At 36.6% G+C, this 15,301-nt stretch overlaps 1 protein-coding gene across 3 annotated transcripts in view; it reads left to right on the forward strand.

Annotated features, from left to right (window-relative positions):
• IL33 (interleukin 33) overlaps positions 1–15,301 on the forward strand; it is a 43,217-nt gene that overhangs the window by 20,366 nt on the left and 7,550 nt on the right. For all 3 annotated transcript variants that reach the window (XM_064580018.1, XM_064580020.1, XM_064580019.1), the window contains 3 exons: positions 7,162–7,269; positions 13,217–13,342; positions 13,897–14,022. In XM_064580018.1, coding sequence (XP_064436088.1) covers positions 7,173–7,269; positions 13,217–13,342; positions 13,897–14,022 — 349 coding nt within the window. In that variant the 5' untranslated portion in view covers positions 7,162–7,172. The remainder of the gene's footprint in view (positions 1–7,161; positions 7,270–13,216; positions 13,343–13,896; positions 14,023–15,301) is intronic.

The raw sequence follows: 15,301 nt of genomic DNA on the forward strand, positions 1-15,301 counted from the left end.
TCCATAATTAACATGTATTTTAATAAAAATTTATTATTTCTGCCTGTTAACAGCAAGCCTCCTCACAGGAAATCAATCTAATTAAGTGAATTTATTTTAAAAGTAAAATTCACAATAAGGAAAAAAAGACCAACAGATTTAACATGATAAAGAGTATAGGTATTTTAAAAGAGGGAAATTGCTAATCAAAGGGCATTGCCTGACATATGAGAGGTGGTTAGTGATTCAACAGATGATTTTCCAGTTGATCAGATGTAGATAATAAGACAAAGTGAAATGAAAATTTTCATGCAGTGTCCCATGAACACTTTGATGCCCTAGAAAGTAATTAATGCTGTTGGAATACATTGTCCCTGACAAGTTATGGACACTTGATATTTGTTGAATATAAGTTTCTGGAAGCCTCCTTGGGGCAGAGAAAAACACACACATTGCAACTTTGGAAATGACTACACTTCATACATTTTTTGTTGTTGTTGCTCAGATGTGAATCCCCAACTAATGAATTTCTATGTAAGAAATTATTTCTTGATAGATTAAAATCTTCTTTCAAGTTGTTTGGGGTTTTTTTTTTTTTTTTTTGTAATTTAAATGTGTAACATTTCATCTGGAATGTTCTCTCCCTCCTTTTTTCTTAAAAAGCTTCTTCTATTTCCTTTTATCATCTAAAATGTGGCTTTCCCCTGGTGACACCACTATTCTCAAAATCCACCCCTTTTCCTTGTGTGCCCATTTCCCAAGGCCAACAGAGAAGTGGCACACTTCTCATTTTCTACATATGTTAATTTCTTTCCATTCAGGTTGACAGAGACCCTGATGTCCTTTTCTGGTTGATGTTGCCACTGCTGATGTCACCCTTGGTGACTCCAGTGTCTGTTTTCATGACTCTTTAATACTCTTGCACAGTTCACCCGCAAAACCTCATCCTGACAACCATTATCATCAGAATGTTTCTACCTCCAAGATAGAGAACATTGGAATTCCTCGGTTTACAAACAACCTCATCTTTCTACTTCTCCTACTCCCATTTTTTTATCCTTTTTAAAATCATTTTTTAAAATTGTGGTAAGATTTATCATTTTAACCATTTTATGTATGTAGTGCAGTGGTATGGAGTACATTCATATTATTGAGTAACCATTACCACAACCTATGTCCAAACATTTTTCATCTTCTAAAACTGAAACTCAATATCCACGAACAGTAGTTCCCCATCCCTTATAAATTCTTTTTTACATTCTCCAAGGAACTACTTATCCTCAAAAACTAAAACTCATACTTATTTCTCTTAATTTCTATAACTCTTCTCACAACCTACTTTATGAAGATTCAGGCCATTTTTACAAGACTATCAAGTTCATGTCCCTTAAAACTTCACGTCTCACCCATTCTCTTGCTCTTCCTCCTCTTCTAAAGAAGTATGTGTCCTCCTTTTCAAAGCCAACCCCTCCACTAGTATTCTTTTCCCTCTCTCTGTCTCCTCTGGGACTTTATTATATCAGTTTTCTCCATTTCATTTCTCTCTTTTCATTCTCCTTTTCTCTCTACATTGAAACAAGCCCAAGACTACCATATACCAATAAAAAAAAATCAATAATAATAATAAAAACATGTATTAAGTTCCCGCTATGTGCCAGCTACTGTGCCAACGGTTTAAAATATACCTTCATAATTCTTGCCATGAGCCACTGAGTTCAAATTATTATAAAGAAAATTATTATGAGGAAACTGAGAGCTTAGAAATATCAAGTAACTTGCCCAAGATTGTCTAACTGGTAACCAGCATCTTCCCTTCTCCGTGGTACTGTCAAGATAGAATTTTCTCTTTGTTTCCCTTTCATTCAGTTCCTCCTCCACATTGTGCAATCCACTGCAGTTTCTTGGAGATTCCCATGCTTACTGGACTCTCTCCAAGTTCTCTAATCTCCAGCTGGGTCTACTAGTGCTCATCAACCAAATGTTCCTTTTTGAGATGGTTTTCTCTCTTAGACTTCATAATATATGAACTCTTCTTTTTTCTGGTTCTCTTTCTGGTCTTCTTTGCCAACTCCTTATCTTCTCCTACCCCTTAAATGTAAGATTCCCTATAGTTCCATTTAGACATAGCCTGCTCTTCCTGTTCTACACTCAGCTGAGACAATCTCATTTGTTCCTACATCATCAATTCTCATGCTGAAATCTACATGTAGCAAATCCAGATTGCTAACTCTGGCCTCCCCCACCCACCCACAACCTACTTCCAGCTCAGTGCTGAAAGTTCCATATTTGCTCCTCATTTATCTCAAACTCCATCTGCCCCACATCAGACCATTATCTGTACCTGAAAATGGACTCTTCACCTGAGTTTCCTACCCTGAACACCTGACTGCCCCCTCAGTTCCCTTCACCTTCTCACTTCCCCAGTCCAGAGCTAATACAAACACATCCAAAAAGAGCTGTGGAGGCTCTGTGATGGACACAACCCTGAACCAAGAGTCAAACTTGGGTTCTAATCCTGATTCAGCCACTAAGGAGCTAAGTGACTTAGCGGAGCTGGAACAGGGATCTCTGGGGCCCTTTCTCACGCCAATATTCAAGGACTTTCTGAAATGCTTGCAGCACTCACCACCTTCATCCCCTCCTTACTGGCCTCACTAACATTGCCCTAGTCCCTGCCCTCACTGCTTTTTCCTGGACTATTTTAATTAGTCTCCTGACTGGGCTTTGTTTCCTATCTTTCTCTTCTTTCATTCCTTCAGATGTTCTTTCACACAACCATAAAATTACATTCACAAAACACATTTTTTATAGTACTTCTCACTTGCTTAAAAAACTTTTAAAAGATTCCTGTTGGTTACAGGATAAAATTCCAACTCCTTGTTGCTGCATTCACAGCCCTTTGCACGCTAGTTCCAACATAACATATGAAACTTCACTTTGTCTAAATTGGATTACATGTGTGGTTGAGATAAGCACTGGAGCGGAAAAAAATCCTATTCTTTATATACTAAATGTAATAGTGGATCAAAGATTTAGGTTTTAAGTAGTATACAATTTTAGAAAATGGTGTGATAAATTTATTTATAATTTTAGAGGAGGGGAGGTGTTTTGAAGCAGGACACAAAATCCAGAAATTCTAAAACAATAATTAAGTTTGACCACATGAGATTTGAAAATTTATGTATGGCCAAAAAAAAATGCCATTAATAGTCTAAAGATAAATGGTACTGGGGAAAATTTTTCAACACATGTCACAGATAACACATGTTTCATTTCTTACTTTACAAAGAATTCATATAAATCAATAATTTATAGAAATTGACAACAAGTGCATTGTTTAAAAGATGCTTAATTTCACTAAATAAATAAAATTCAAAACCATGAGATATTTTCCACTCTTTAGAAAGGCAATTTTTAAAAAATTTTTATTTATTTAAAGTTCAGTTAGTTAACATACAGTATAATATTAGTTTCAGGTGTACAATACAGTGGTTCAACACTTCCATACATCACTCTGTTCTTATCATGACAAATGGCATCCTTAATCCCCATCATCTATTTCACCCATCCCCCCACCCACCTCCCCTCTGGTAGGTAACCATAGTTTGTTCTCTAGAGTTAAGAGTATGTTTCTTGGTTTGCCTCTCTCTTTTTTTTGCCTTTGCTCATTTGTTTTGTTTCTTAAATTCCACTAGAAAGGCAAACATTTTAAAGGTGATGACACCCATTGCTGCTAAGGCAATGGTGAAAAGAGCATTCACCTGGATCATTGAAAAAACTATAAACCAATACAAACTTCTAGAAATTCAATGGGGTAATATCTTATCAACATGTAAGATGCACAAACCCCTTGATTCAGCAATCTTGCTACTAGGAATTTGTGCTACCAATGAACATACAAAAGTTAACCAAGAATTACAACACACACACACACACACACACTCACATGTCAATTGCAACACTGGTGATATTAGAAAAGAAGAAAAGAAAGAAAAAAACAGAAACAGCCAAAGGGTTAATCAATAAAAGATTTGTTATGGTATACTTACATGATTGAAAGCTATTTATAATGCTTCCTGTAAAAGAATATTTCTGACATTAACTGGAAAATCAAAAAAGCGGCTTACAAAATAATACTTGCAGTAGATTCTATTTTTTATGAAAAAATATATATGCATAGTATTTCTGTATTGGAAAAAGAATGTCAGGAAATATAGCTTATATATGCTTTCCTACCATTTATCCATTTTCTGAGTGCACATACATCATTTTTAGAATCAGAAAAAAATTACCTAAAGTTTTCAACTTCCCAATAGAAAAGAGAAAGACAATGAAAGTCTGTGCCCTTGTACACTCTACATTGAGCAATAAACAATACCTAGAGTCCATGTCATAGAGGTTTCATAAAAATTAATGATTAACTGAGTATAACTCATTGAAAGTGCTGCAGTTAAAATAATCTGAAAGCTCTGTTTAGGATTTGGCTGTGGGATAGTATATACTCCCACTCATTCTAACCCATTCAGCTAGTGCTATTTGCATTGCCTCATTCATCAAACACTGCCACCCAATGTTGCTTAATCCAAGTGCATATATATAAGTAGAGTTGGACTATAGCATCAACCACTACCAAATGCTGACGACAAGAAACTTCATTATTTGAGACCAGCCCTTCACGTTTATAAGGTAAGGTATCATAACCAGTGTGCAAGAATATTTGCCTATATTATTGGGAAAAGCAGCATGAAAGAACCAGTGATTTTTATATTGCTATATATTCTGAAATATTTCTGACTTAAAAATATGAGAATAAAGAGTTAATTTTAGTCCTGAAAAGAGTGATTGTGTTTTTTAAAGCAAAAGATTTGTAGACTGTTTAAAGAAAATGCTTTGTTTTTTAGAATAGGATTTTAAAATATTTCCTGACTATGCTTTTTTTTCTGTTTTTTTTCTTTTTTTTCCTGACTATGCTTATCATTTGATTCTTAAAAAGCAGCTGACTTTCTCTGTGTCAATCACTCCATTGTAAATGTGGTATTTCAGTTTCTTATCTATGTTGTTTAAATCAGAAAGCTAATTTTGGTTTAGAGCAGAGTTCCTCCAAGTGTGTTATCTCAGATTAGTCCATGATAATAGATAGTCCTTGTTAATAGGGGATTAACAGAGGTAGTGGGGGAAGTTACAAGATCAAATAATTACCAAAAATAATTAAAAAGTACCCATGAATCTTCAATGAAGGACTGTCAACATCTTTATTATGCTAATGTGGTTCTGACTTCACAAGAGGTGGACTATAGATAGGAATATTTCCCAGATTTATTTGAAAAATGCAACAGTTTGTTGTGGGGCGGTGGCGGGGGGGTAAATGTCCATCCAGGAGAACATTTTTTCTGGGACATAAGGATCTTTGGATAAAAAAGAAAACAAACAAACAAAAAACAATCCAGCATTACAATTTTCATATTATCAGTAAAGTGTTACCTGCATACCTACTGTGTGCAGGGTATTATTTGAACAATTTCCTGAAAATTTAAAATTTAACTACAGTAAGATTACCTAACTGCACATGTCATGATTACATATTAACCACCATATTTAGAAATTTATTATTTCTAAAGAAGTTGGACAACTGGCCAAATTTCCAGTTCTGACTATTTTCTTCCTACAACCGAGGAAGGAGAGAGGAGACACGGTCCAGAAGCTCTGTCATAAAGATGGAAATCAGGAGACTAGATTCTGGTCCCAGTTTTGCTTTTGTGATCCTGGGCAAGGCACTTTCTTTCAGTCTTAGCTTACTCATCCATAGATTTAGAAGCTCAGGAAAATGATATCTAAGGTTCTCTGCTTCTAAGTGTTCTTCTACCATTGAAGATTTTTGCTCATGAAGCCAGTTGTAAATAGGATGGCTGTGTGTAAGATTCTAGTTCTATCTAAACAAGAAAATTTGGAATTTCAGTCTATTCAAGGTTGTTCAGAAACAAAAAAAGTTGCATGAAGTTTATCTTTCACGGAGTCCTCTAATGTCGTAACTCAATGCTCATCCCTTACCCTGCTAAAAGGGCTGATTCATATAAAGTTTGTAAGAGATTTAAATAGTAACCACTCCTGGGATACACTGAATTTTTTTTTTAATCTAGGAAAAAGAGGGCAAGGCTTAATACAAGTAGAAGTAACTATTAGTAGAATTTCAAACAATGTAAGGGGAGAATTTAAGGCTGGAGAAGTCTTGTTCCCTCCACAAATCAAAGCACCACTACCTTACCTTGATGATGAAGCCAGGCTATGGTACCCTACTAAATGAATATGGGGCTTTCTGCAATTTATAAGAGAAAATGTATATTCTTTCAGTAAACTACTCTGACCCATCTTGACACTCAAGGCATAGCATCCATTGATGATCCTTGCTTGAATCAAGTATTACACTGGGGGCTACAAGATTGTTATTTTTCTAATTCTACCATTCCTTCTGTAATGAATAAATCTCTTGTTCATTCATTCTTGAGGAATGCTATGGACTGGTGGGGTTTTTTTTGCATGAAATGTTTTATAGTGAATTACCATCATTATTCTTTCTGATGCTCAAATTGTGCCAAATTTGGCCAGTGAGAAACCCTTTAAGGGGGACTCATGTCCTTTTGACACAAACTCACAAGTTTTTGAATGACTGCTTTCTGGCATAACTGAATATTTCATATTCACTTCTATATTCTCAGCCCAGACCTAGAGAGTCCTGGTTCTTTTTAGAGGAAAAAGTATTTAGAACCTAAGATGTGGGCACACTGATACTGCTGACTCAGATTTAACATTACAGAGATTTTTCCCTTGGCTTCTTATATTTTATATTTGTATCTCTTTTCCACTGCAATAAAAATCCTATAATATCAATATATCTACTTATTCACTCTATCCTATAATATAGTAAAAACATTTTAGAATCCTAATATCAATAATACTACCAACAATAAACCCACTAAGTAAAGTTTAAGACTTCCTTGTAGTTCTTTTTGTCCTCTGACTATATTTCAATATGGATATATTTTCAGAAAACTATATTCAAATTTTACTGAAATAATTATTTTCTTTAGGTGACTATGTTATTAATGCTATTTTGAGTTAGCCACAGTTATTTCTGTTTATTTTCAAGTTGAAACAATTGAACTAATATTACATTTTAATCCACAGAAGCCTGAAAAATGAAGACTAAAATGAAGTATTCAACCACCAAAATCTCCCCAGCAAAGATGAACAGTTCAGCAAGCAAGGCTTTGGTAAAATCTCCCAAGCTGAGAAGTAAGGACTTAAGAAATTCTGATTGTTTTGCACACTATTTTTATCTGTTATCAAATTCTTATTATTCTGATGTTCATACATGTTATCTTGCCAAAAGCTACTAAGAGTATAAGAGCTGAAATTAAAAGGGATAGCTCATAAGTTTGTAATAGAGCAGTGTTTGGTTTTAAACAGACTATATATAGCCAACTTTTGCTTATTTGATACCTCCCAGGACAAGAATGGTTTGAGTAATTTAAACCTGCTAATAGTGATAAACATACATAGTCCTTCATATCAATCCCTTCTCCCTATCCACACCTCTTTCCAACTAATCCCAAAATCTTTTTCCTAGACTAACAAAATTTTAATCTGATCTTCTTTCATTCAATATTTATTGTATATATAATATACACCTTTGATGTATCAAGCTGTGGTCTTGACTTGCAACTTCTGATGAAGGAAAGAATAATAAGTGAAGATATTTGAATAATCCATGCCCCAAGTAAAATAGAATTGATCAAATGATGTTCAAGTCTGTCCAGTTGCAAACTCAAAAAATCTGGCATAAATTGAAAGGTAAATAAAGTCAGGCATAGCTCTAAGATGAAAGGGCTATATCTTTGATCCTGAAAATTATCCTAGGGGACACCTGGGTGGTTCATTCAGTTAAGTGTCTGACTCTTGGTTTCCACTCAGGTCATGATCTTAGGGTTGTGAGATTGAGCCCCACAACAGTCTCCATGCTCAGCGGGGAGTCTGCTTGAGATTCTCTCCCTCTGCCCCTTCCCCCACTGGAGAGCATGTATGTGCCCCTGTGCTCTCTTTCTCTCTCTTGTAAATAAATACATCTTTAAAAAAATTATCCTAGGAAAAAAATTATGCAAATTTATACTCACATTTTTTCCATACAAAAGAGGTAACACAGAAGAAAGTTAATAGAACCCTGGCCAGAGTGGAGAGAAAAAGAAGATGAGGAATGATGGTAGGGACAGGTGTACCTTTGTCCTTTGTTCTCCTCTTCGTTTCCCTGAACATCTTTAAGGCTAGAAGATAAAGCAGTGTTAAAGAATATAATTTTCTCTCTTCCCTGGGGCTGTGGCCCGCCCATGCTGGTTTTAGTAACCAGGGAAACATTAATTTGACTGTGGTTTCTGAATGGCCAGAAAATCACAGTTAAGTTAGTCCTTTTATTTGTGTCTGAGTCAAAATGCTCTGTGTAGAAACAGTGACTCCTTGGAACTGACTCTGTGTCTTCAAATTCCCTCCTAATAAATTCCCTCTTCCCCTGCCCACCCCAGCTTGTGCATACCCACTCTCTCTCTTAAAAAAAAAAAGACTGTGTATTCTTTGTACCCCAGGAGATGTGGCCCCTTCATAGTTACTGGAGTGAGGGAGCAGGCTGGAGTTTATGCCAGAATTGCTAGCATTGGTGCAAAAATTAAAATGTAACCCCTCCTTTAAGGGTGCAGTGGCCCTAACAGCTCATTTATACCATTTAAAGAAACAGTGATAAAGATAATCCCCAAACCATTTATATGGCTTTGGAATATAGCACATTTTTATTGTCTCTCAGCAGATCTTCTTTTCCAATGATATTGGCTCAGTTTAACACTAAGATTGTCATTATTTATACACTCTTGGCCAAAATTTCAACAGATACCTATAAAGTGTGTGGCAGGTATTTCTCAAAATTCAAGGTGCAAGCAAAGTCATTTTTCTAAATAAACTGTTCTGAGCCACCAACCAACAAAGCAAGAAAGCTTGTTTTAGTTCCTTCTCCTCCTTTGGGCTAGCAAGATCTGACACAGTCACAAAGCCACAAAACTCAATATCCACCCATTAGAGATATACATGTGAGGTTCCATATGAGTCACCACCAGAGTATTTCACCTCTAGCACGGACAAGATACAGGACTTAATGAGCTAGAGAAAAGCCCCTCCCCAAACTCATTCCCTTCCCAGTTTCCAGGAAGCTACTCCCAGAGTCAGGCCATTTTCCTCTGCTACTTCCTCTCCCCTACATCCATCAACCCTTTTCCTGCCCTGACAATCTAGTTTCCTTATGCATCTAGCCAGAAGTCACAATATGGGAGCCTTGGGGCAGATCCATGCAGCAGAAGCATTTTATTTGGCCTGAACCATATTATTGTGTTTTTTAATTGAGGAAACATTTAAAAATTAGAAGATTTTGTATAAAAATCTGAATCTCTTGAAATACCTGAAAATCTAGCAACATTGGGCACATATCCCCACATGGCAATAATTGGGCAGGGAAATGAGTAGATATCACACCCCTTAATTTGAGTCTGTCCATGGAATATCTTCTAAAGTTAAAGTGAAGGAGCTTCAAGTTTATCCTATGAGCAGTAAGAAACCATTGAAAGCATTCAATTGGGGAATAACAAGATATTTTTATTTTAGAGAAATCACACCGATGGTGGTGTAAAGACAGTGAGGGAGCAAGAATAGAAAAAAAAACTGGCTAGAGGTTTACTGCGTTCATCTAGGGGACTGAGGATGAGGGGCCTGACCTAATACAACAGAATGGAAAGGAAGGACTAAATGTCAGATACATTCAGAAAGTGAAACCAATGAGATTTAATTACAGACCAAATAAATGGAGGGATGGACAGAGAGGGAAAAATAGATGATCTCAGCTTTCAAGGTGATTTAGGATTTGGGCAGACAATGGTAGAAAGTGGTACTGTTTTTCAAGATAGGAATTCAGAAGGAATATACTGTGGGTAGAGAAAGATAAAGATTTTTTTTTATTATGAATATATTTGAATTTGGGGTAAGTAGAGGTCATCCAGGTAGAGATGTCCAGAATTCTGGAGGCTCTCCATAGATAGATACAGAGATGCCTTAAGCTAACTGAAGTCAAAATACCCCGTGAAGAAAGAGCAACCGACACAAAGCTCAGGAGAGAGACCAGAGTTACAATCTGAGGAGTCATCAGCATACAAAAAGATGATTGAAGTCATTGGAGCAGGCAAGATTGCCCAGAAAGAAAGTCTAGAGTGAGAGGAGGGCAAAGGACAAATCCTGCAGAACACCAACATTTTAGGAGCAGACAAGGAAAAACTAACAGAGAAACAGAGATGGATGATCAGAGAAAAAAAAAGAACCTAAGGAGACTGGTGACATGACAATAAGGGAGGAAGGGTTTTAGAGAAGAATGTGGTTCCCAAAGTCAAATGCCACAGATCAATCAAGGGTAATAAGCAGTGAGAAGAAATCTTGGAGAAATAGGTGTTTGGGAAAGAAATGAAAGATGAGTGATTCACTTATGTAGTTCCCCTTAGGCTCAGCCATAGTCTGGCTCTCTCAGTGGCAGAACTACAGGAAGATTTCCAGGCCCCTTCCCATTTACCCACCAGAAATGCGTGAGGGGTTTCATCATGCTGTTGCTATGATGAAATTACTTATGAGAATTTCCTCACAAGCCATGCTAAGACACTGCTTTCAGACGTAAGGCAAGATAGAGACATAGGAAGTGACAACAGTCCTTACATAAGCTTGAGATTATGGCCCTTTGACCCCAGTGAGTGCTCACTCCCACAGAGTCCCCAAGGCCATGACAGCTTTGTGTTTCCCATCTGAGAGTACAACCATTACACTATACTTTCAGCTGCCCCAAACACCAAAGTATACCTTCTTCCAAATTCTCCCAATGTGAAGTATCTTCAATACTTCAAATGTAGTCACCCCTTTATATATTATACCCAGTGTTTGTCCCACTAGATGCTAACACCTACATCACTGTCTTAAGCTCCTCTCTTCTTCTACATCCATAATCCTTCCTCAATATCATGACCCTTACTTCTAACTACACCCAAGACCCACATCCTGCTCCCCAGAGAGTCCACTCTCTGTATCAGACATGCCTGTCAGTCATGTCCAATGGGATTCTGAATACAACATAAAGATAAGCATGTAAGGAATGAGCATCCTTATAATATCACCTTATGCCCTTTACGTCTGGAGAGACAATGTGATATAGTTAATAAAGTACTGTCTTAGATTACTTATTAGGAGACCAAGTTCAATGCTGGCTCTGGCATAGCTTTATAAATTTCTTTGCAATTGTAAAAGCACTACATAAATATGCGATACTATAGCTGATATTTATAAGCTGTGATGCAATTTTGGGAAGTTCCAGGGTAGATGTGAGTATAATTAAGTGGTCTTCCCCTGTTCAGACAGTTGAAGAGACTTAAAGGAAGATGTCCATCTGAATTGGAGGCAAGATATAGATAATTCAAAATGGTGGCTAACAAAACTTACGTAACTTTTTTTTTTTTAAGATTTTTTATTTATTTATTTGAGACAGAGAGAATGAGAGACAGAGAGCACATGAGAGGGGGGAGGGTCAGAGGGAGAAGCAGGCTCCCCGCCGAGCAGGGAGCCCGATGCGGGACTCGATCCAGGGACTCCAGGATCATGACCTGAGCCGAAGGCAGTCGCTTAACCAACTGAGCCACCCAGGCACCCCAAAACTTACGTAACTTTGAAAAGCATATGAGGAAGGCAAATCTTTTAGAAAATTAAAAAAAAAATCATAGAATGGATCCCAAAGTCACAAGTAACTATTTTCATTTTCTGAATTACTGTGAGTGAAAAATTGAAATTTGGCTGTATTATAGAAATTGCTTAATAATTCATTTACTGTAATGTTAAAAGTTGAGATGCCATGACTCAAGTGTCACGACTTTCTTTTCTGTTTGACGTGAAAGGCCTTTTATGAATTTCCAAGTAGCAAATTTAATTTTTTACTTGAGACCTTTTCTTTGACTAAATGAATAAAAATTACTAAATAGGTGATTAAATATTTTACTTTAACTGATTTAATTTGTATTTGTATTATGTTAGTTCCTAAAATTGCAGATAGCACACTAACATTTGATGAGGGAGCCAAGAATACTCAAAGAAGAAACAATAGTCTCTTCAATAAATGGTGCTAGGAAAACTGGATATTCACATGTAAAAGAACTCACAAAAACTAACCTGAAATGGATTAAAGACTTAAATGTAAGACCTGAAACCATGACACTCCTAAAAGAAAATATAGGGAAAAAAGCTCCTTAACATGAGTCAGTTATTTTTAGCATCAATAAACTCTAGAGACTATAGCTGTCCCTCTAAAATTATTAAAAGTACATTCTAGATAAGTAAAAAAGATTATAGACTTCATATGACCATAAAAGTTCCCCCTCAGGCAAAGACTGATATATGTTGGATGTAGATCCACACTCCCTTATATAGAATTCTGAAAACCAAAATTTTTCTAAAGACCTAAAATTTTTCATAACTTATTTGGTAATAAAATATGATCTGAACTTACATGACAGTTAAATCCTGACCTGAACCAACATGAGGTGTTTATTTCACTTTATGTAAATTTTCCTATATTTCACTATAAAATAATGAATTTTTGATTATATGAGTGCTGCCCTAGTCCCTGCTGGGAGTACTACATATATATATATATATACTATACTATATATATATAGTATATACTCTACATGACAATTCTAAAATCTAAAAAACTGAATTTTGAAACACACTGGCCCCAAGGTTTCTGATGAGGTACTATAGACCATTTTTTTTTTTAGCAAATAGATGTATTTTTTAAAAAGATTTTATTTATTTACTTGTCAGAGAGAACGTGCGCACAAGCAGGGGCAGCAGCAGGCAGAGGGAGAGAGAGAGAGCATGAGCAGGGAGAGAGGCAGAGGGAGAGGGAGAAGCAGGCTCCCCACTGAGCAGGGAGCCCGATGCGGGGCTCGATCCCAGGACGCTGGGATCATGACCTGAGCCGAAGGCAACCGCTTAACTGACTGAGCCAACCAGGGGTCCCAATACTGTAGATCTTTAGTTGCTTTCTTGGTCTGCTACACTCAGGGTTTGTAAAAGGATAAAAATGGATGGAATGAAACGGTATCAAAATTTTTCAACTGTTTAGAATCCCAACAGAAAGCTGAAGAAGTTTGCCAGATGTATTTTATGCAGCTGCGCTCTGGCCTTATCATAGAAAAGACAGCCTGTTATTTTAGGAAAGAAATCACCAAAAAGCATTCACCAAGAACAGGTAAGGGGAAACTACATTTCCTGGTAATTCTTCATTATAGTAATGGGCTTCTATTTGCCTTTATTTACCACATCTTGGATATGTAATTTTTTCCCTTGAGCAAATTTTCCTTCTGAAAAAAAGTAAGGATGCTGAACTATTTTCTAGCCATTTTCAAAAGGACATATAAAGAGTTTTTATAGCATGGGAGAAATGGTTATGTTATAATATTAAGTGAAAATAGAGTATATAAAATTACAAATATATTTACAGTATTTTTAAGTGTTTTTTTTTTTTTTTTTCATTTAAAGGAATTAAACTAAAATGTTAATAGCAGTTGTTTTGGGGTGTTGAGACCATGGGTAACTAGTTTTCTTCCACCTGGGCTCCAATGGGTATGCCCTACTGGGGTATAAGTGTGCCAGGAGGTATTAATCCCTTCAGGCTATGGGGTGGCTAAAGCCCTGGGGTCAGTGCCAGCAAGCAGCTTTGACTGGGAATCCTCCAGTGGGGGTAAAGAGGTTTGGGCAGAGTGGGTACTGACAGTCCACTCCTATTCTCTCCTTGTCCTACAGCTGAAAAGTACAAAGAGCAACATGTGGTATTCACTGCTTGTCGTCAACAGCTAAAGAAAGACTTTGCCTGTGAGGTACCTATGGTCCCCAAGTGTATTGGAGCAACTAATATTCCAAGTATCCAAGGTATGACTGGTGATGAGGGTGGTGTGGGTGTGAGGAGGGAGGTAAGACACAGGACCAATGCCACTCTAGGAAGAAGCTCAAAGTCTATGCCTTCTTGTATAACAGAAACTTCTGTCCATTTGCTGTCCACATACCCATTCAGTGGTATTCAAACTAGGTACAGAGTAGCTACTCTGTCAATGAATGTACACTTTATAGTTAGCCCTCCATCATTTTGAAATGCTTGTTATGGATTAGAATCCCATATACATTATTCCTGGGGAAAATATGTTATCCTTTGGGGGAAAAAATACCCACATGCCCCCCCCCCATATTTCAACATTTTGACAATAAAAAAAAATTAAGAATTATTATATTTTTAAAATATAATTTCAACTCTTAAACATTTTAAATGGTTGTTCAAATGGCTTTAAGTTGCATTGCATCAGCTACTCATGCAAATAAAGTCCAAACTGATGGAGACCATCAAGAAGTGAAGAGATCATTAAGAAAATTTGAACAGGAATTGCATGTTGCCATTTCAAGCATAATCCTGATATAAATGTCTTAAGTTCCCAGAAGCAAACTGAAGTTTCTCATTAGGTATTTTTAAATCATTTTACTTTTGAAGTTCCACATACAGACTCAATATTTAACATTCTTCTGTTTTGTATGTTATTTTTCTTAGCACAATTCTATAAAATAAAGAAAACATAATAATTTTTTTCTTAAGGACCAACATAGGTAGTCCCTAATTCTACACGTTTACCCCAGCATGCGGGAGAAATATTCTCCTTTTCTATGTGTGCTGGAACATTTTTTTAAAAGTTGGGGATACTGCTCTAAGTGTCTCTGTTATTTAGCCAGAGGACAGAATGGTACTCACACTTACACTCTCCAGGATTGTTGGAAGTCTCTGAATAACTCCACACCTTACAGATGAGTATTCATTTAACCATGTCTATCAAAATACAGTCTCCTTATCCACAGTCCCCCTGACCACAAGAAGCAAGGAAACAGAGGTTTCCTCAGGCAAAGTCTGTCAGTTTTCCAGCTTCTTTCTCTCCACCAAATCCTCCCATAAACACACTAACGTGACCTCCTGTGGTTTTCAAGCAAGAGACTAGCATCTCTAATCCCATTCAAATGGCACAGTTTATCCTTTGAGCTACATTAAGCTTGCACCAAAGGCTTTTATCTATCCAACAGTGTTGGGCAAGGTGCAGCTCAAATTGGAAAGAAAAAAACCAAAAACATTTAAGGAAGCATTTATTTTTAATTGCTGAAAGATTGTTCATGG

The sequence above is a fragment of the Mirounga angustirostris genome, unplaced genomic scaffold (genome assembly GCF_029215605.1).
Source record: "Mirounga angustirostris isolate CCGP_5_RB_7025 unplaced genomic scaffold, mMirAng1.0.hap1 SCAF_15, whole genome shotgun sequence".
NCBI classification, from domain to species: Eukaryota; Metazoa; Chordata; class Mammalia; order Carnivora; family Phocidae; genus Mirounga; species Mirounga angustirostris.